Genomic DNA, 13,630 nt, shown 5'->3' with positions numbered 1-13,630 from the left:
GCCGTAGGGGGGCTGCCAAAGGGGAGCTGCCGAAGTGGGGGCTGGCTGGAGTAAGTTGCGTCTTCTCTTATCCTCTCCTTGCGCCGCAGCCCCCCCCCCTCCGGACATCGGCGTCGACCGCGGCTCCAGCCTCCAGCTGTCAGACAGACGCATCGCACGTGGGAAAGTGGCCCCTATGCGTGCAATTGGCTGCTCAAGACGTGACGTCACATGCTGTGACGCCAAACGTCGTGACGTCACGTCTTGAGCAGCCAATTGCACGCATAGGGGCCACTTTCCCACGTGCGATGCGTCTGTCTGACAGCTGGAGGCTGGAGCCGCGGTCGTCGCCAATGTCCGGGGGGGGGGGGCTGCAAAAGTAAGTCGCTTCATCGCTTTAAACTGCTCCCCCCCTCCTCCCGGAGCAAGGCTGCTTTTCGCGCCCTGCTTCGGGAGGAGAGGAGAAGGGACTAGCAGGCCCGAGCCTAGGATTGCCCGTCTCTCCCCTCACTCTCTTGCTACTTTTTCGGTTTTGTTTTTTTTGCTTCGGGAGGAGGGGACAAGACTGGGGCTGCACCGGAGACCGGACGCGGCCAGGGCAGGTGAGCGGGGGCTGGGGGAAAGTTTGCCGAGCATCGGAGAACATAAATGACATTTGAAATGACAGATACCAGCGTGGCTGTGAAGCGTTAGGCCCGCGCACCCAGGATACTGTATAGGCGCTCTATACAGTAAAATGGGTTGCGCGGGCCTAACCTTCGCCTAACGCTTGGCAGACGCGCATGCATTTGCATGCAATTTGAAGAGAGTATTGAGCGGTAGGTGAAGAGAACTGTGCGTGCGGGGAACGAGGGTGCGCCTGGCACTGCCGCACTCTAACGCGGCATAACTGTATCGACCTGTTAGTTAGGGATAGTAACCGCCTCAATAAGCAAGCTACACCCATGCTTGTTTACCCCGACTATGTAAGTCAGTCCTTGTTGGTTGTTGTCTGTATATAGATCCACTTTTCTTCATTCCCCCCTGCCATTGAAGCAGATAGCCATGCTGGATATGCATTGAAAGTGAAGTATCATACTTTCTCCCCTGCCGTTTAAGCAGAGAGCTGTGCTGGAAATGCATTGAAAGTGTAGGATCACAGTCCTGTAGTTACTTGTGTCATCCCTGGAGACGCTTTTTAAAAATTGGCAGATGAAAAATTGTGGGAGCTACAGGACTGTGGTGGTGCTGGGTTCCCATACAAATTGAGCAAGGCCTTTCACACTTTCCAGGAACAGGTGTCTGTTTGGCCGTGGATGCAGTCTCATTGCCCACTTGTGTGAATGGACGAACTTGCTTGTTGTAAAAAAAAAAAAATAATGGACCTTTGAGGCATACAGAATGTTAAGTATCTGCAAATCAGAAATGCTGAATAATAGCTTATTGTTTTAGACCATGCTCAAGGTGTTTAATAATTAAGATCACATGGTTTCACTTAAGATAGAAAGCTAAAGAAAACAAAAGACAGCAAGCAATTCATTAAACCAGGGAAGGCTTCATTTAGAATAATAAAGCACACACTGCTTGGGGTCACAGACTGATAAAAGCATAAATGTTAACACTGCTGGAGCAGCAATTGATTAATCAATGAGTTGAGAGCTACTAATGACAGCTATTCTTTACTTAAGAGGAACAGTATAATAGTTAGTGGATGAGAGTGGAGTGCATCTAGCACAGATTGTATAAGAGAACACAGGGAAGATCACAGCTTATTAACCAGGGCTATCAGTGGTGGGTGATGGCAATCCATTAAAACATGTTATGGGGAAAAAACAATTTTATAATAAGGTCTTTGCTTGAATCAATAAGAACATAAAATAGGATACTGGACTTGATGGACCCTTGGTCTGATCCAGAATGGCATGTTTCCAACAGTGGTCAATCCAAGTCACAAGTATTTGGCAAGTACCCAAACATTAAATAGATCCCATGCTACTAATGCTGGCAACAAGAAGTGGCTATTCCCTATTGATTAATAGCAGTTTATGGACCTCTCATTGAAGAACTTATCCAAACTTTTTTTAAACCCAGCTACACTAACTGCCTTAACCACTTCCTCTGATAATGAGTTCCAGAGTTTAATTCTGCGTTGAGTGAAATAATTTTCTCCAATTTGTTTCATATAAAACTGTTTATTAGAGAAAATATCACAAACATTTGACATACATGACTCAACCATATGCAGTCATTTGTTCGAAGATAAACTTTTATACATAACTCCCCCCCCAAAGGAAAACCACCCCCCATCCTCCCTCCCATCCTTGCAAATGACTCATCAGAAAAATAGGATGCATAATGAGAGTCCATGCAACACAAAACATATCCACTCAGGGATAGTTGATTAGCTAACTTCTAGCCCTTGGGGATAATCTTTGCAAATAAGGATGCCAAACATTGATAAATATACATCTACTTTTAAACGATCGTGCAGCAGTTTGATTTTCCATTTGCATCAAAGCATGTAATTTATTCCTCCAAAGCCAAAAACTTGGAGGGTCCTGTTCATGCCACTGCAGGAAAATAGCCCTCTTCGCAACCAGACATGCCTTCTGAAACAAAAAAAAACGTTTCCTCCAAATCTGAAAAAAGGAAGCTACATCAAAAAGTACACCATCGGGAGTAAAAACCACAGGTTGGCCCACCAAAAAAAGACAGATACCATCAAACTTTACCCCAAAAAGTTTGGATAGCGGAGCAGGCCCAAAAATAGTGTCCTAAGGTACCCCTGTCTGACTAGCATTTAATGTGCTACTTGCTAATTTCATGGCGTGCCCCCTAGCCTTTCAATTATCTGAAAGAATAAATAAATGATTCACATTTACCCATTCAAGTCCTTTCATGATTTTGTAGATCTCTATCATATCACCTCCTCAGCCATCTCTTCTCCAAGCTGTATAGCCCTAACCTCTTTAGCCTTTCCTCATTGGGCAGCCGTTCCATGCCCTTTATCATTTTGGTGGCCCTTCTCTGTACTTTCTCCAGTGCAACTATATTATTTTTTGAGATGTGGAGACCAGAATTGCACACAGTATTGTGCGGTCTCCCTATGGAGAGATACAGAGGCATAATGACATCCTCTGTTTTATTTGCCATTCCCTTCCTAATAATCCCTAACATTCTGTTTGCTTTTTTGACAGTCACAGCACACTGAGCCAATTTTAATGTATTATCCACTGACACCCAGTTCTTTTTCCTGGGTGGTAACTCCTAATATGGAACCTAACATTGTGTAACTACAGCATGGGTTATTTTTCCCTATATGCATCACCTTGCATTTGTCCACATTTATATTTCATCTGCCATATGGACACCCAGTCTTCCTGTCTCGCAAGGTCCTCCTGCATTTTATCACAATCTGCTTGTGATTGAAGTACTCTGAGTAATTTTGTATCATTTTCAAATCTGATTACCTCATTGAACCCCTTTCCAGATCATTAATAAATATATTTTTAAAGCACTGGTCCAAGTACAGATCATTTAATCTTACTGTTTCTTGTCTTACCTGTTTCTTGTCCATTACCTGCTATTAAGTTCACTTAGAGAATAGCCACTGCCATTAGCAATGGTTACATGGAATAGACTTAGTTTTTGGGTACTTGCCAGGTTCTTATGGCCTGGATTGGCCACTGTTGGAAACAGGATGCTGGGCTTGATGGACCCTTGGTCTGACCCAGTATGGCATTTTCTTATGTTCTTATGTTCTTAACAGTTTACACTCCACAAAAGGACATTATCTCCTATCCCTTGTCATTTTAGTTTTCTTAGAAGCTTCTCATAAGGGACTTTGTCAAACTCCTTCTGAAAATTCAAATATACCACATCTACCGAGTTACCTTTATCCACATGTTTAGTCATCCATTCAAAAAAATGTAGATTTGTGAGGCAAGATTTTCCTTGGGTAAATTCATGCTGGCTGTGTCCCATTAAACCATGACTATCTATATGTTCTGTGATTTTATTCTTCATAATAGCTTCCACAATTTTTCCTTGCATTGAAGTCAGGTTCACTAGTTTATAGTTTGCTGGATCACTTCTGAAGCCCTTTTTAAATATCGGGATTACATTAGCCACTTTCCAGTCTTCAGGTACAATGGATGATTTTAATGATAGCTTACAAATTACTTGTAATTGTTCTGAAATTTCATTTTTGAGCTCTTTCAGAATTCTGGGGTGTATACCGTCTGGTTCAGGTGGTTTGCTACTCTTCAGTTTGTCAATCTGGCCTACTGCATCATCCAGGTTCACCATGATTTGGTTCAGTTCGTCTGAATCATCAACCTTGAAAATTGTCTCTGGAATGGGTATTTCCCCAATATCCTCATCAGTAAACACTAAAGCAAAGAATTTTAGTCTTTCCCCATGGGCCTTATCTTCCCTAAGTGCCACTTTAACCCCTCAATCAACTAATGGTTCAACAGATTCCCTCTCAGGCTTCCTACTTTGGATATATTTTTAAAAGTTTTTATTATGAGTTTTTGCTTCTGTGGCCAACTTCTTTTCAAATTTTCTCCTAATCTGTCTTATCAATATTTTACATTTAATTGTCCAATTCTTAGGCATTTTCCTATGTTGTTCAGATGGATCCTTTTTCCAAATTTTGAAGGAAGATTTGTTGGCTAAAATAGCCTCTTTCACCTCACCTTTTAACCATGCCAGCAATTGTTTGGCTTTCCTTCCACCTTTCTTAATGCATGGAATACATCTGGGCTGCACTTCTAAGATGGTATTTTTAACACTGTCCATACTCATTATACACTCTTAACCTATGTAGCTGCACCTTTCAGATTTTTTCTATTTTTCTCATTTTATCAAAGTTTCCCTTTTCAAAGTTTAGTGCTAGAGCCGTGGATTTACTAATTATCCCCCTTCCAGTCATTAATTCAAATTTAATCAGGATATGATCAATATTGCCAAGCGGACCCACCACAGTTACCTCTCTCACCAAATCCTTCGCTCCAGTAAGAATTAGATCTAACATAGTTCCTTCTCTCGTCTGTTCCTGAACCAATTGCTCCATAAAGCTATCATTTATTCCATCCAGGAACTTTCTCTAGCATTTCTTGATGTTACATTTACCTAGTCAGTATTGGGGTAATTGAAATTTCCCATTATTACTGCACTACCAATTTGGTTATCTTAACTAATTTCTCTTAGCATTTCATCATTCATCTTATCATTTTCGCCGGGTTGATGGTTGTATACTCCTATTGCTATACTCTTTCCCAACACACATGGGATTTCTACCCATAAAGATTCTATTGTGCATTTAGTCTCTTGTATGATCATTTTTCTGTTGGACTCTGTCATGAAGCGACCCCCTTCCCCAGCAAGATGCTCCTCTCTATCATTGAGATATAGTTTGTGCCCTGTTATAGCACTGTCCCATTGGTTATCCTTCTTCCGCATGCCTCTGAGATGCCAATTAAGTCTATCTCCTCATTCACTGCTATTTACCCTAACTCTCCCGTCTTTCTTCTTAGACTTCTGGCATTGGCATACAGACATTTCAAAGTGTATTTGTTTGTATTAACAACTTGCTTTTCAGTTGACAGGGATAATTTGGAATCTTTTAGCTCAGATGATTCTTTATCTATAGGCACATGGACTACTTTTGCTTTAATTGGAACCTCTCTGTTGGGATGCCCTAATTCTCCTGCTTCATTGGTATCCTTCGAAGATACATCCCTCCATACCATGTGCTGCTCAGCAACTGTCTGCTTTCCCCTTTGTTCCAGTTTAAAAGCTGCTCCTATCTTTTTAAAAGTCAGCGCCAGCAGCCTGGTTCCACTCTGGTTAAGGTGGCGTCTGTCCTTTTGGAAAAGATTCCCCCCTTCCCCAAAGGTTTGCACAGTTTCTTACAAAAATGAATCTCTTCCTTGCACCATTGTCTCATCCACACATTGAGATTCCAGAGCTCTGTCTGCCTCTGGGGGACCTGTGCGTGGATCAGGGAGCATTTCAGAGAATTCTACCCTGGAGGTTCTTGATTTCAGCTTTCTACCTAAAAGCCTACATTTGGCTTCCAGAAACTCCCTCTTACATTTTCCTATGTTGTTGGTGCCCACATGTACCATGATAGCTGGCTCCTTCCCAGCACTGTTTAAAATCCTATTTAGGTTACACATGAGGTCTGCCACCTTCGCACCAGGCAGGCAAATTACCTCATATCCACCAGCCACCTAGTATCTAAATTCCTAATAATTGAATCGCCAACTATGACTGCCCTCCCCCCAACCCTTTCCTCCTGGGCAATAGCCCTGGGAGACTTGTCCTCCGTGCGAGAGGACAATACATCACCTGGAGAGCAGGTCCTTGCCACAGGATCACTTCTTGCTGCACCAGGATGATGTTCTCTGACCAGGATACTTTCCTCCTCCAAGGCAGCTGACAGACGAGTTGGGACTTGCCTACTGGAATCTGTTTTGTTTTAGTCATTGTCATTTCAAATCAAGGGTTTCTTTGAATTCAGCTGGTATATATAGGGACCCTTTTATTTATTTATTTGACGTGACTCTTGGCCCTACTATAGAGTAACTTACCTTGGTAAAGGTAAAATATATTCCTAGTGCAGAGAATATTATAGTTTTTTACATTCCCAATTGGGAGTGCAGGGAGCCCCTGTAGAAAATGTTCAGTTTGTGAGCTTGTCCTGGAAGAGAGAAGAAGATCTGGCTCTTTAGTAGAGAGGGAAAGGTGACTGAGAACTGGAAGAGTAGTTCCCTTTGCAAGAGAAATCAGAAGTTTGAGAAGCCTTAAACTTCTTCCCTTAGCTGTAGAAGTTGCACTTTTATGGACCTTTTTGCCACCCTAGCTCCTTGCTGGTAGGGGTAACTTCCTTGGGTTCTGTTCCCAGTCTGTTCCTGCTCACCTAGATCTTCCCGTTTCTACTTATCCAGTTGGTGGACCTTTACCTGTTCCTGCTTCCCTGCCTGATTAGAGCTTCACGAGTTCCTGCTTCCCCCCTGCCTGATTCTTTGCCTGCTTTTGCTTCCATGCCTGCCTGACCTCACTTGTTCTGCTTTCCCTGCTTTTCTGGACTGACTCTTCAGCACTGACCTCATCATGGTCTTACATTGCTATTTCCTGTGGATCTTCTTCAATTGTGTTTACAACTTGATCGTGTGCTGAACTTTGTTTGCCCGCCTGTGCACCAACCATACCAAACATATGCAGAGCACCATATAGGAAATTACAGCCAACAGAGAGCAGTCTAGGCATCTGCTTAAGTTGGTTACTGAGAAATGGCAGCCCTGCTGTGTCTGTGTGGCAGGGGGAAGAAGAAAGCAAGAGAAATAACATATAGAAGACACATTCAGATTTGATATCTAATATCCACACTAGTGCTCATCATTTTTTTTTTTTTTTTGGTTGCATCGTTTATTGCGCCAATGGTTGTATGATTGATGTATTGTTGATGGTCCCTTGGTTGAGTTACCATAATGGGTCTTGAAGGTCCTCATGTCTTCCACAAGCAACTTTTCTTTCATTGTTGGTGTTGGTGATTTTATTCTAGCCTCACCTTGGGATTGTTAATAAAATCAGACACCTTGATCAATTCATCTGGTCCAATGCTGTGTACAGAAATGGATGCAAATAGGTTAATGTTGCAAGTGTTATGGAACATGGAATACAAAAGGCACAGCCTCTTCTCACAGCCACACCCTTCCCAGTCTTCAATTCTTTACCTTCTTCTCTCATCCTGACTCTTCCCCCTTAAATCATACCAGCCTTTATCACTCTCTGGTGATAAGAACAGAGCTTACACATACTAAGGTCAATTTTCAAAGGGATCTAGCCAGGTTATACCATGTTAATTGACTAGGTCTCCCTAGGATGCAAACTGCACCCCTCAGAGTGGCTAAAAATATTTTTGTCCTTTAGCTGTATTAAAAAGAGGGATTTCTGGGTGAGCGTTTAGGTTGCTGGAGCAAACTGTGCATGTAAAACTATATTTTCAGATGTACCTGCATAGTTTATTTAAAATTACTTAAACGCTTTTCTGATCAAATCTCCCAAAATGATAGTTTTTGCCCTTATTCCTCCACCTGCACAAATAGCACAAATTGTGGGCATTTTTGTACCTATGATAATGTTTAAATGAATTTTGAAAGAGAAACCGCCTGCAGAGTTTCTGTTTGAAAATTTACTTCAAATTACATGTGTACAAAGTACCTGCATATTTTGCACCTAGCCGGCTCACTGAAAATTGCCCCACTTTAATTATAGCATTGTTTGCCCAGGCTGGATTTAAGTTTTTGGCACCCAGAGAGTAGAGAGTGGGGGGAATCCTCAACTGAGATCGGAGAATGGGGAGAGGGGAGTAATGTGCCACTGTGGCTCCCCTTTCAAGTGACACCAGCACATGACCTTAAAGGATGCAGGAGCAAGCTTCTCTTTGACTCAGGTATTTGGCTTCAGAATTTGCCTATGCCTAAATCCAGGTTTGATGCTTGCAGTGCAGTGAAAAAGTTTGTTTACTCCAAGTTTAATGATGTGAATTACAAGTTCTTGCCATGATACCCTTGTTTAATTCAAACCATTTTTTTCTTGTGCAATAAAAAGGGTCCAAATTTAAAAAAAAAAATTGCTGCATTTGAGACACAATGTACAAACAAAGAACAATAAGACTAATTCAGTCAGTGTGTGTGAAGTAATAAGTGAACCCCTAGTTTCCATAACATAGTTAATTGGATAATTAGAATCAGGTGTGTAAATAATTGGGTAACAGGTTAGCCACTCAGCAGAGTAAATCCTCACGACTGAGTTGGACAAACGTTCTTGCATTTGATTTTCACCATAAAAGTTAGTGGGAACTCATCATGTCACAATCAAAAGAAATTTCAGAAGATATACAATAAAAAAAAAAAAAAGTAGTTAATGTTTATCTGTCTGGACAGGGTTAAAAGACCATTTCTAAATGTTTGCTGTCAGACAGACAGACAGACAGACAGACAAATAGAAAAAGTTGAAAACTACAGTGACTTGACCCTGCCAATATATTACCAAAGAGCAAACTAGAAAAGCATCCTTGAAGTCAGAAAGAACCCCCATATAAAGATCTGCAGGCCTTTCTCGCTGTGGCAAATGTGGTGATTCATGTATCGGCCATCAGAAAAAAACTGAATGGCAACAGTATTCATGGGGTGATGGCTAGGAAGAAACCACTGCTCTCTGAAGGAATTTTGCTTCCTGCCTCAGGCTTGCTGTACAGCATCTGGATGACCCACAAGACTTCTGGAATAATGTTCTCTGGACAAAAATCGAGCTCTTTGATCACAATAACTATTGTTTTGTTTGCCAAAAAAACAAACACTGCCTTCCAAATTAAGAACCTTGGTCTTTACCATCTTACAAATCAAGTTCAGCACTCTGAAAGGATGTGGCAGAAAAAACAAAATTATTTTACTAAGAACTTGTGCAAAGGTAATATTTCCAGGTATAGGTCGCAGTTGAAACTACTAAAATAACAAGACTACTATGTAACTCAGCTGAGACTGGCAGATAATTATTCCCGACAGAGTTTCAAAATTGTTTAAAGTCTATCCGATAGGAAGAATATTGCAGCTGAGAGCGAAGTGAGTGGCTTAGCTGTGGAGATGTTCCCATCTGATTTTTTTTTTTTTTTTTTTTTTTTTAATTTAAAAAAAAACCAAAAAAACATATAGAGATCACGTGATGCGGTGAGCCGGACGGGCTGGTCTCGCGGCGGCTCCAGGTGTAGCCCCCTGAAATTGAAAAAAAAAGCAGTGAATATTGCACCTTGACGGTAAACGGTGAAAATCTTCGGCACGAGAACTACTGAGTTGGCTTCCTGTGGCGTTTTTACGGTCGAAATGGCAGCGAAACTGGCGAAAAAAGAGAAAAATAAAAGCGGAGAACCAGAAATCAAAATGGCCGCCACACGCGGCAATACAGAAGGCGGAGGGCTGGACGACACGGCGATTTCTTGTCTCACAGATGCAATGATAAAGGGCCTCGAGCCAAAATTTGAAGGTATTTCGGAAAATTTTAAATTGCTCAAGGAATCTATGGGAGACATTGGTAAACGAATTGACATTGCTGAAGGGTGAATAGCGGTGGTGGAGGAGGACACCCAGGCTCTTGCGGCGAGAGTGGCAACCTTGGAAACAGAGATCAAAGGCGCGACGAGCAAGGTTGAAGACTTGGAAAATAGGGCCCGGAGGAACAATCTCAAATTCCTCGGACTGCCAGACGCGGTCAGTGAGGGAGAACTGAAAGCTGTGATGGAGGAATGGCTGCCAAAGGCCCTGCAGCTCCCGGAGCTAACAGGTAAACTGACAGTGGAAAGAGTGCACCGTCTAGGGCCAAGGCGGGAAACGGATCGCAGGCCCAGATTGGTAATTGCGCGTTTTCTAGACTGGACACAGAAAACAATGATTTTGAATGCTTTCCGAAAACAAAGGGAACTGAAATATAATGACCAGAAGATAATTATTTTCCAGGATTTCTCAGCTGCAGTAGCGGCCAAACGTAAACTTTTTTCGCCGACTTGCAATGATTTGTTCAACAGAAACATTCGCTTCTCTCTGCTATTCCCTGCTACCCTGAAAGTATGGAGAGACAGAAAGGTTTTGTCCTTTGAAGGACCAGACAAAGCTGCGGAATGGCTAGCAAGCCTAGAAGGTCAACGTTGAAGAGAGTTTGGTGGCTAAAATCCTAGCAGGACAGTACCGGTAGCAGGGACTTTACCTATTATACATGGCTGCTGGGGATTGCAGAGGCAGCAGAAGGCATTTTGCTGTGACTGGAGTGCTTAATTAAGCCACATTAAGTTAAGGTCCATTGTTTTAAGCTGAAGTGATAGGGGTACGAGACAATAGGTGCTCCGAATCCAAGGTTAGGGGGGCTACACCCGAACGCATTATAGACACTGATCTCATGCTCCGATTTAGAGGGGCAATTGTTATTCTTTCAGTATTATGGTTTTCAGTATTATGGTTTTCTGGGTTAAAGGGATATTGGATGAATGATGGGGAAATAAGGGAATGGGGGGTGGAGGAGGGAGAACAATAGGGGGAGGGAACAGGGAGTCAGTTTTTCTCGATGGAGTTTGCATTTACTGTTTAGATGGTAACCACATATGGCGCACGAAGATATCGTTATTAGGTGAAAGTGCAGATCGAGAGGGGAAGAGGCTGGAGGTTCAGGCTGGGAGGCCTCTAGCCAAACGCCGGCAAAGAAGTATGAGGGATGGTTAACGATATGGCTGGAGGATGGCTAGGGTGAGATACTGTACATGGAATGTGGGGGGATTAAACTCACCTATCAAACGCCAAAAGGTTTTGAGCGTGCTCAATAGACAAAAAGTATAAATTGTAGTGTTACAAGAAACACACCTCTCTGATCATGAGAGCAAAAAGTTGAAACGGGGTTGGGTAGGCTCTTGTTACTACTCGCCAGCCGTGGGGCGTAAGGCTGGAACGGCTATCCTAATTCACAAAAGCCTACACTTTGCGCTTTCACAGCAAGTCATGGACGATCAGGGGCGCATTGTGATACTCACAGGGAAGTTACAAGGTAGTGACGTAACTATTTGCTCCACATATACCCCAAATGCATACAATCACCAATTTTTCCAAAATCTGGTGAGTAGGTTAATTCCTATTCAGAAGGGACCGCTTATTCTTATGGGTGATTTTAACTGTGTACATGAGCAAAGCTTAGATAGATCCCAAATACAAACTTCTATTAAGTCCTCCCTGGATAAGGGGATAGCATATTTATGTAAAGAGCTGCATGTCTTGGATATATGGCGCACGTTACACCCTACAGAACGTGACTATACACATGTTTCAAGGGCTCATGCCAGTATGTCAAGGATTGATTATATTCTGGTTTCTGATACTCTGTTCCCTAAAGTGCAACGATCGCAGATTGGCAATGTGGCAATTTCTGATCATGCTATGGTGTGGTTAGACGTACTGGGTGGAAGGACAACTGCGAACCGCCAATGGCGATTCCCGTCCCAACTGACGGACGATAAGAATTTTCAGGAGTACCTGAGGGAAAAATGGCACGAGTATGTAACCCACAACAAGGAGCACCAGGAGGATCCTAGTTTATTTTGGGAGGCCAGTAAGGTGGCGCTAAGGGGAGATATTACCGCCTATCTCATAGCAAAAAATAAGGAAATGCATAAAAATATTCTCCTTCTAGAACAGCAGATTGGAGTGGCAAAACAAAAATTGGCACAACAGACTAAAGAGAATCAGAGGGAGTACTGTGACCTCCTGAGTACCTTAAATACGCTATTACATCTTAGAGCACAAAAAATGCTTCACAAAGGTGCACACAAATGTTTCCAATTTGGAAATAAAACTGGAGGGGTTGTTGGCAAATATGGTACGGAAGCAGAGGGGCAAAACCTATATTGATAAACTTAAAAATGAAAAGGGGGATCCCATTACTTCCAGTGCTGAGGTATGCGTGAAATTTAGGTCTTTCTATGAAGCCCTATATAGAGAGGACAGACTAGGTGGTACAAGGGAAGAAAATGAATTCTTTAAAGACCTACATATCCCCCAGGTTACGAATGATCAGTTGGAGAGGTTGAATGCTCCCATTAAGCTGGAAGAGCTCATTGATATCATTAAGGGCAGTAAAAGGAACAAGGCTCCAGGGCCCGATGGGATGAGTGCCGAATATTATAAAGTATTCGTTAATCAAGCTTCGGGGGCACTGTTAAACTTTTTTCAAGATGCGCAGTGAAAGGGTAGTTTCCCCACAGAGGTTACGAAAGCATATATCACTGTTCTAGAAAAACGGGGCAAAGACCTTGCTTCCCCTGCTTCTTACAGGCCAATATCGTTACTTAATTTTGAGTCAAAGTTATTCGCCAAGATTATGGCTGATCACCTGAGCATTGTATTTCCAGATATTATCATATCCCAACAAGCCGGATTCGTTAAGGGGAGATCTGTCAGTGCCAATATGACTAAGTTACTTCCTGCCATGGACACTTGCCAGAGCAGGGGACAGGAGGCCATTGTGGTAGGTTTTGATTCAGAAAAGGCCTTTGATAGGGTCTCCTGGCCTTACCTGTTCTCTGTTCTGGATCATTATGGTCTACGAGGGGCGATTGTAGAGAGCATTGCTATGCTATATAAGGAGCCATATTCAGCGATCTGTGCCAATGGGCAGATCTCGCAAGATTTCCGACTTCACAGGGGCACAAGACAAGGATGCCCGCTCTCCCCATTGTTATATGTTTGTCCATAGACCCTTTACTGAGAAAGATAGATGCAGACCCGGGGATAACAGGGTTTCAGGTGAGACACCAAGAGTTTACCGTTTCAGCATTCGCTGATGATGTGTTGGTGTTCTTAACTAACCCTCAAAAAACCTTATCACATGTTTTGCAACACCAAGTGGCTTTTGGGGCTTTTGCGGGGCTGAAAATTAATACAGATAAATCAGAAACCATGGCTCTGGGGAGTTCGATGCAGTCTAACTGGGAGGGCCCATTCCCTTTGCGATGGGTAGGAGCTGAAATGAAATACCTGGGAGTGCGACTTCCTATGGAAGTGTCGAACCTCTATGCTGCAAACATCGGCCCATTATTAAAAAAGATGGGGCAGACTTTGGGTATGTG

General features: G+C 42.7%; 2 protein-coding genes across 3 annotated transcripts in view; one reads left to right on the top strand and one right to left on the bottom strand.

Moving 5' to 3' along the window:
• The window catches only part of LRRC20 (leucine rich repeat containing 20), a 384,326-nt gene that overhangs the window by 208,998 nt on the left and 161,698 nt on the right, over nucleotides 1-13,630 (top strand). The window lies entirely within an intron of this gene.
• Nucleotides 7,367-13,630, bottom strand: part of LOC115095421 (ropporin-1-like) — a 62,018-nt gene continuing 55,754 nt past the window's right edge. Inside the window, exon 7 of the mRNA XM_029609043.1 lies at nucleotides 7,367-7,589. Coding sequence (XP_029464903.1) covers nucleotides 7,523-7,589 — 67 coding nt within the window. The 3' untranslated portion in view covers nucleotides 7,367-7,522. The remainder of the gene's footprint in view (nucleotides 7,590-13,630) is intronic.

The sequence above is a fragment of the Rhinatrema bivittatum genome, chromosome 7 (genome assembly GCF_901001135.1).
Source record: "Rhinatrema bivittatum chromosome 7, aRhiBiv1.1, whole genome shotgun sequence".
Classification (NCBI taxonomy): Eukaryota; Metazoa; Chordata; class Amphibia; order Gymnophiona; family Rhinatrematidae; genus Rhinatrema; species Rhinatrema bivittatum.
Note: the sequence above shows the minus strand (reverse complement) of the source record. Positions and strands in the feature narration are given on the sequence as shown.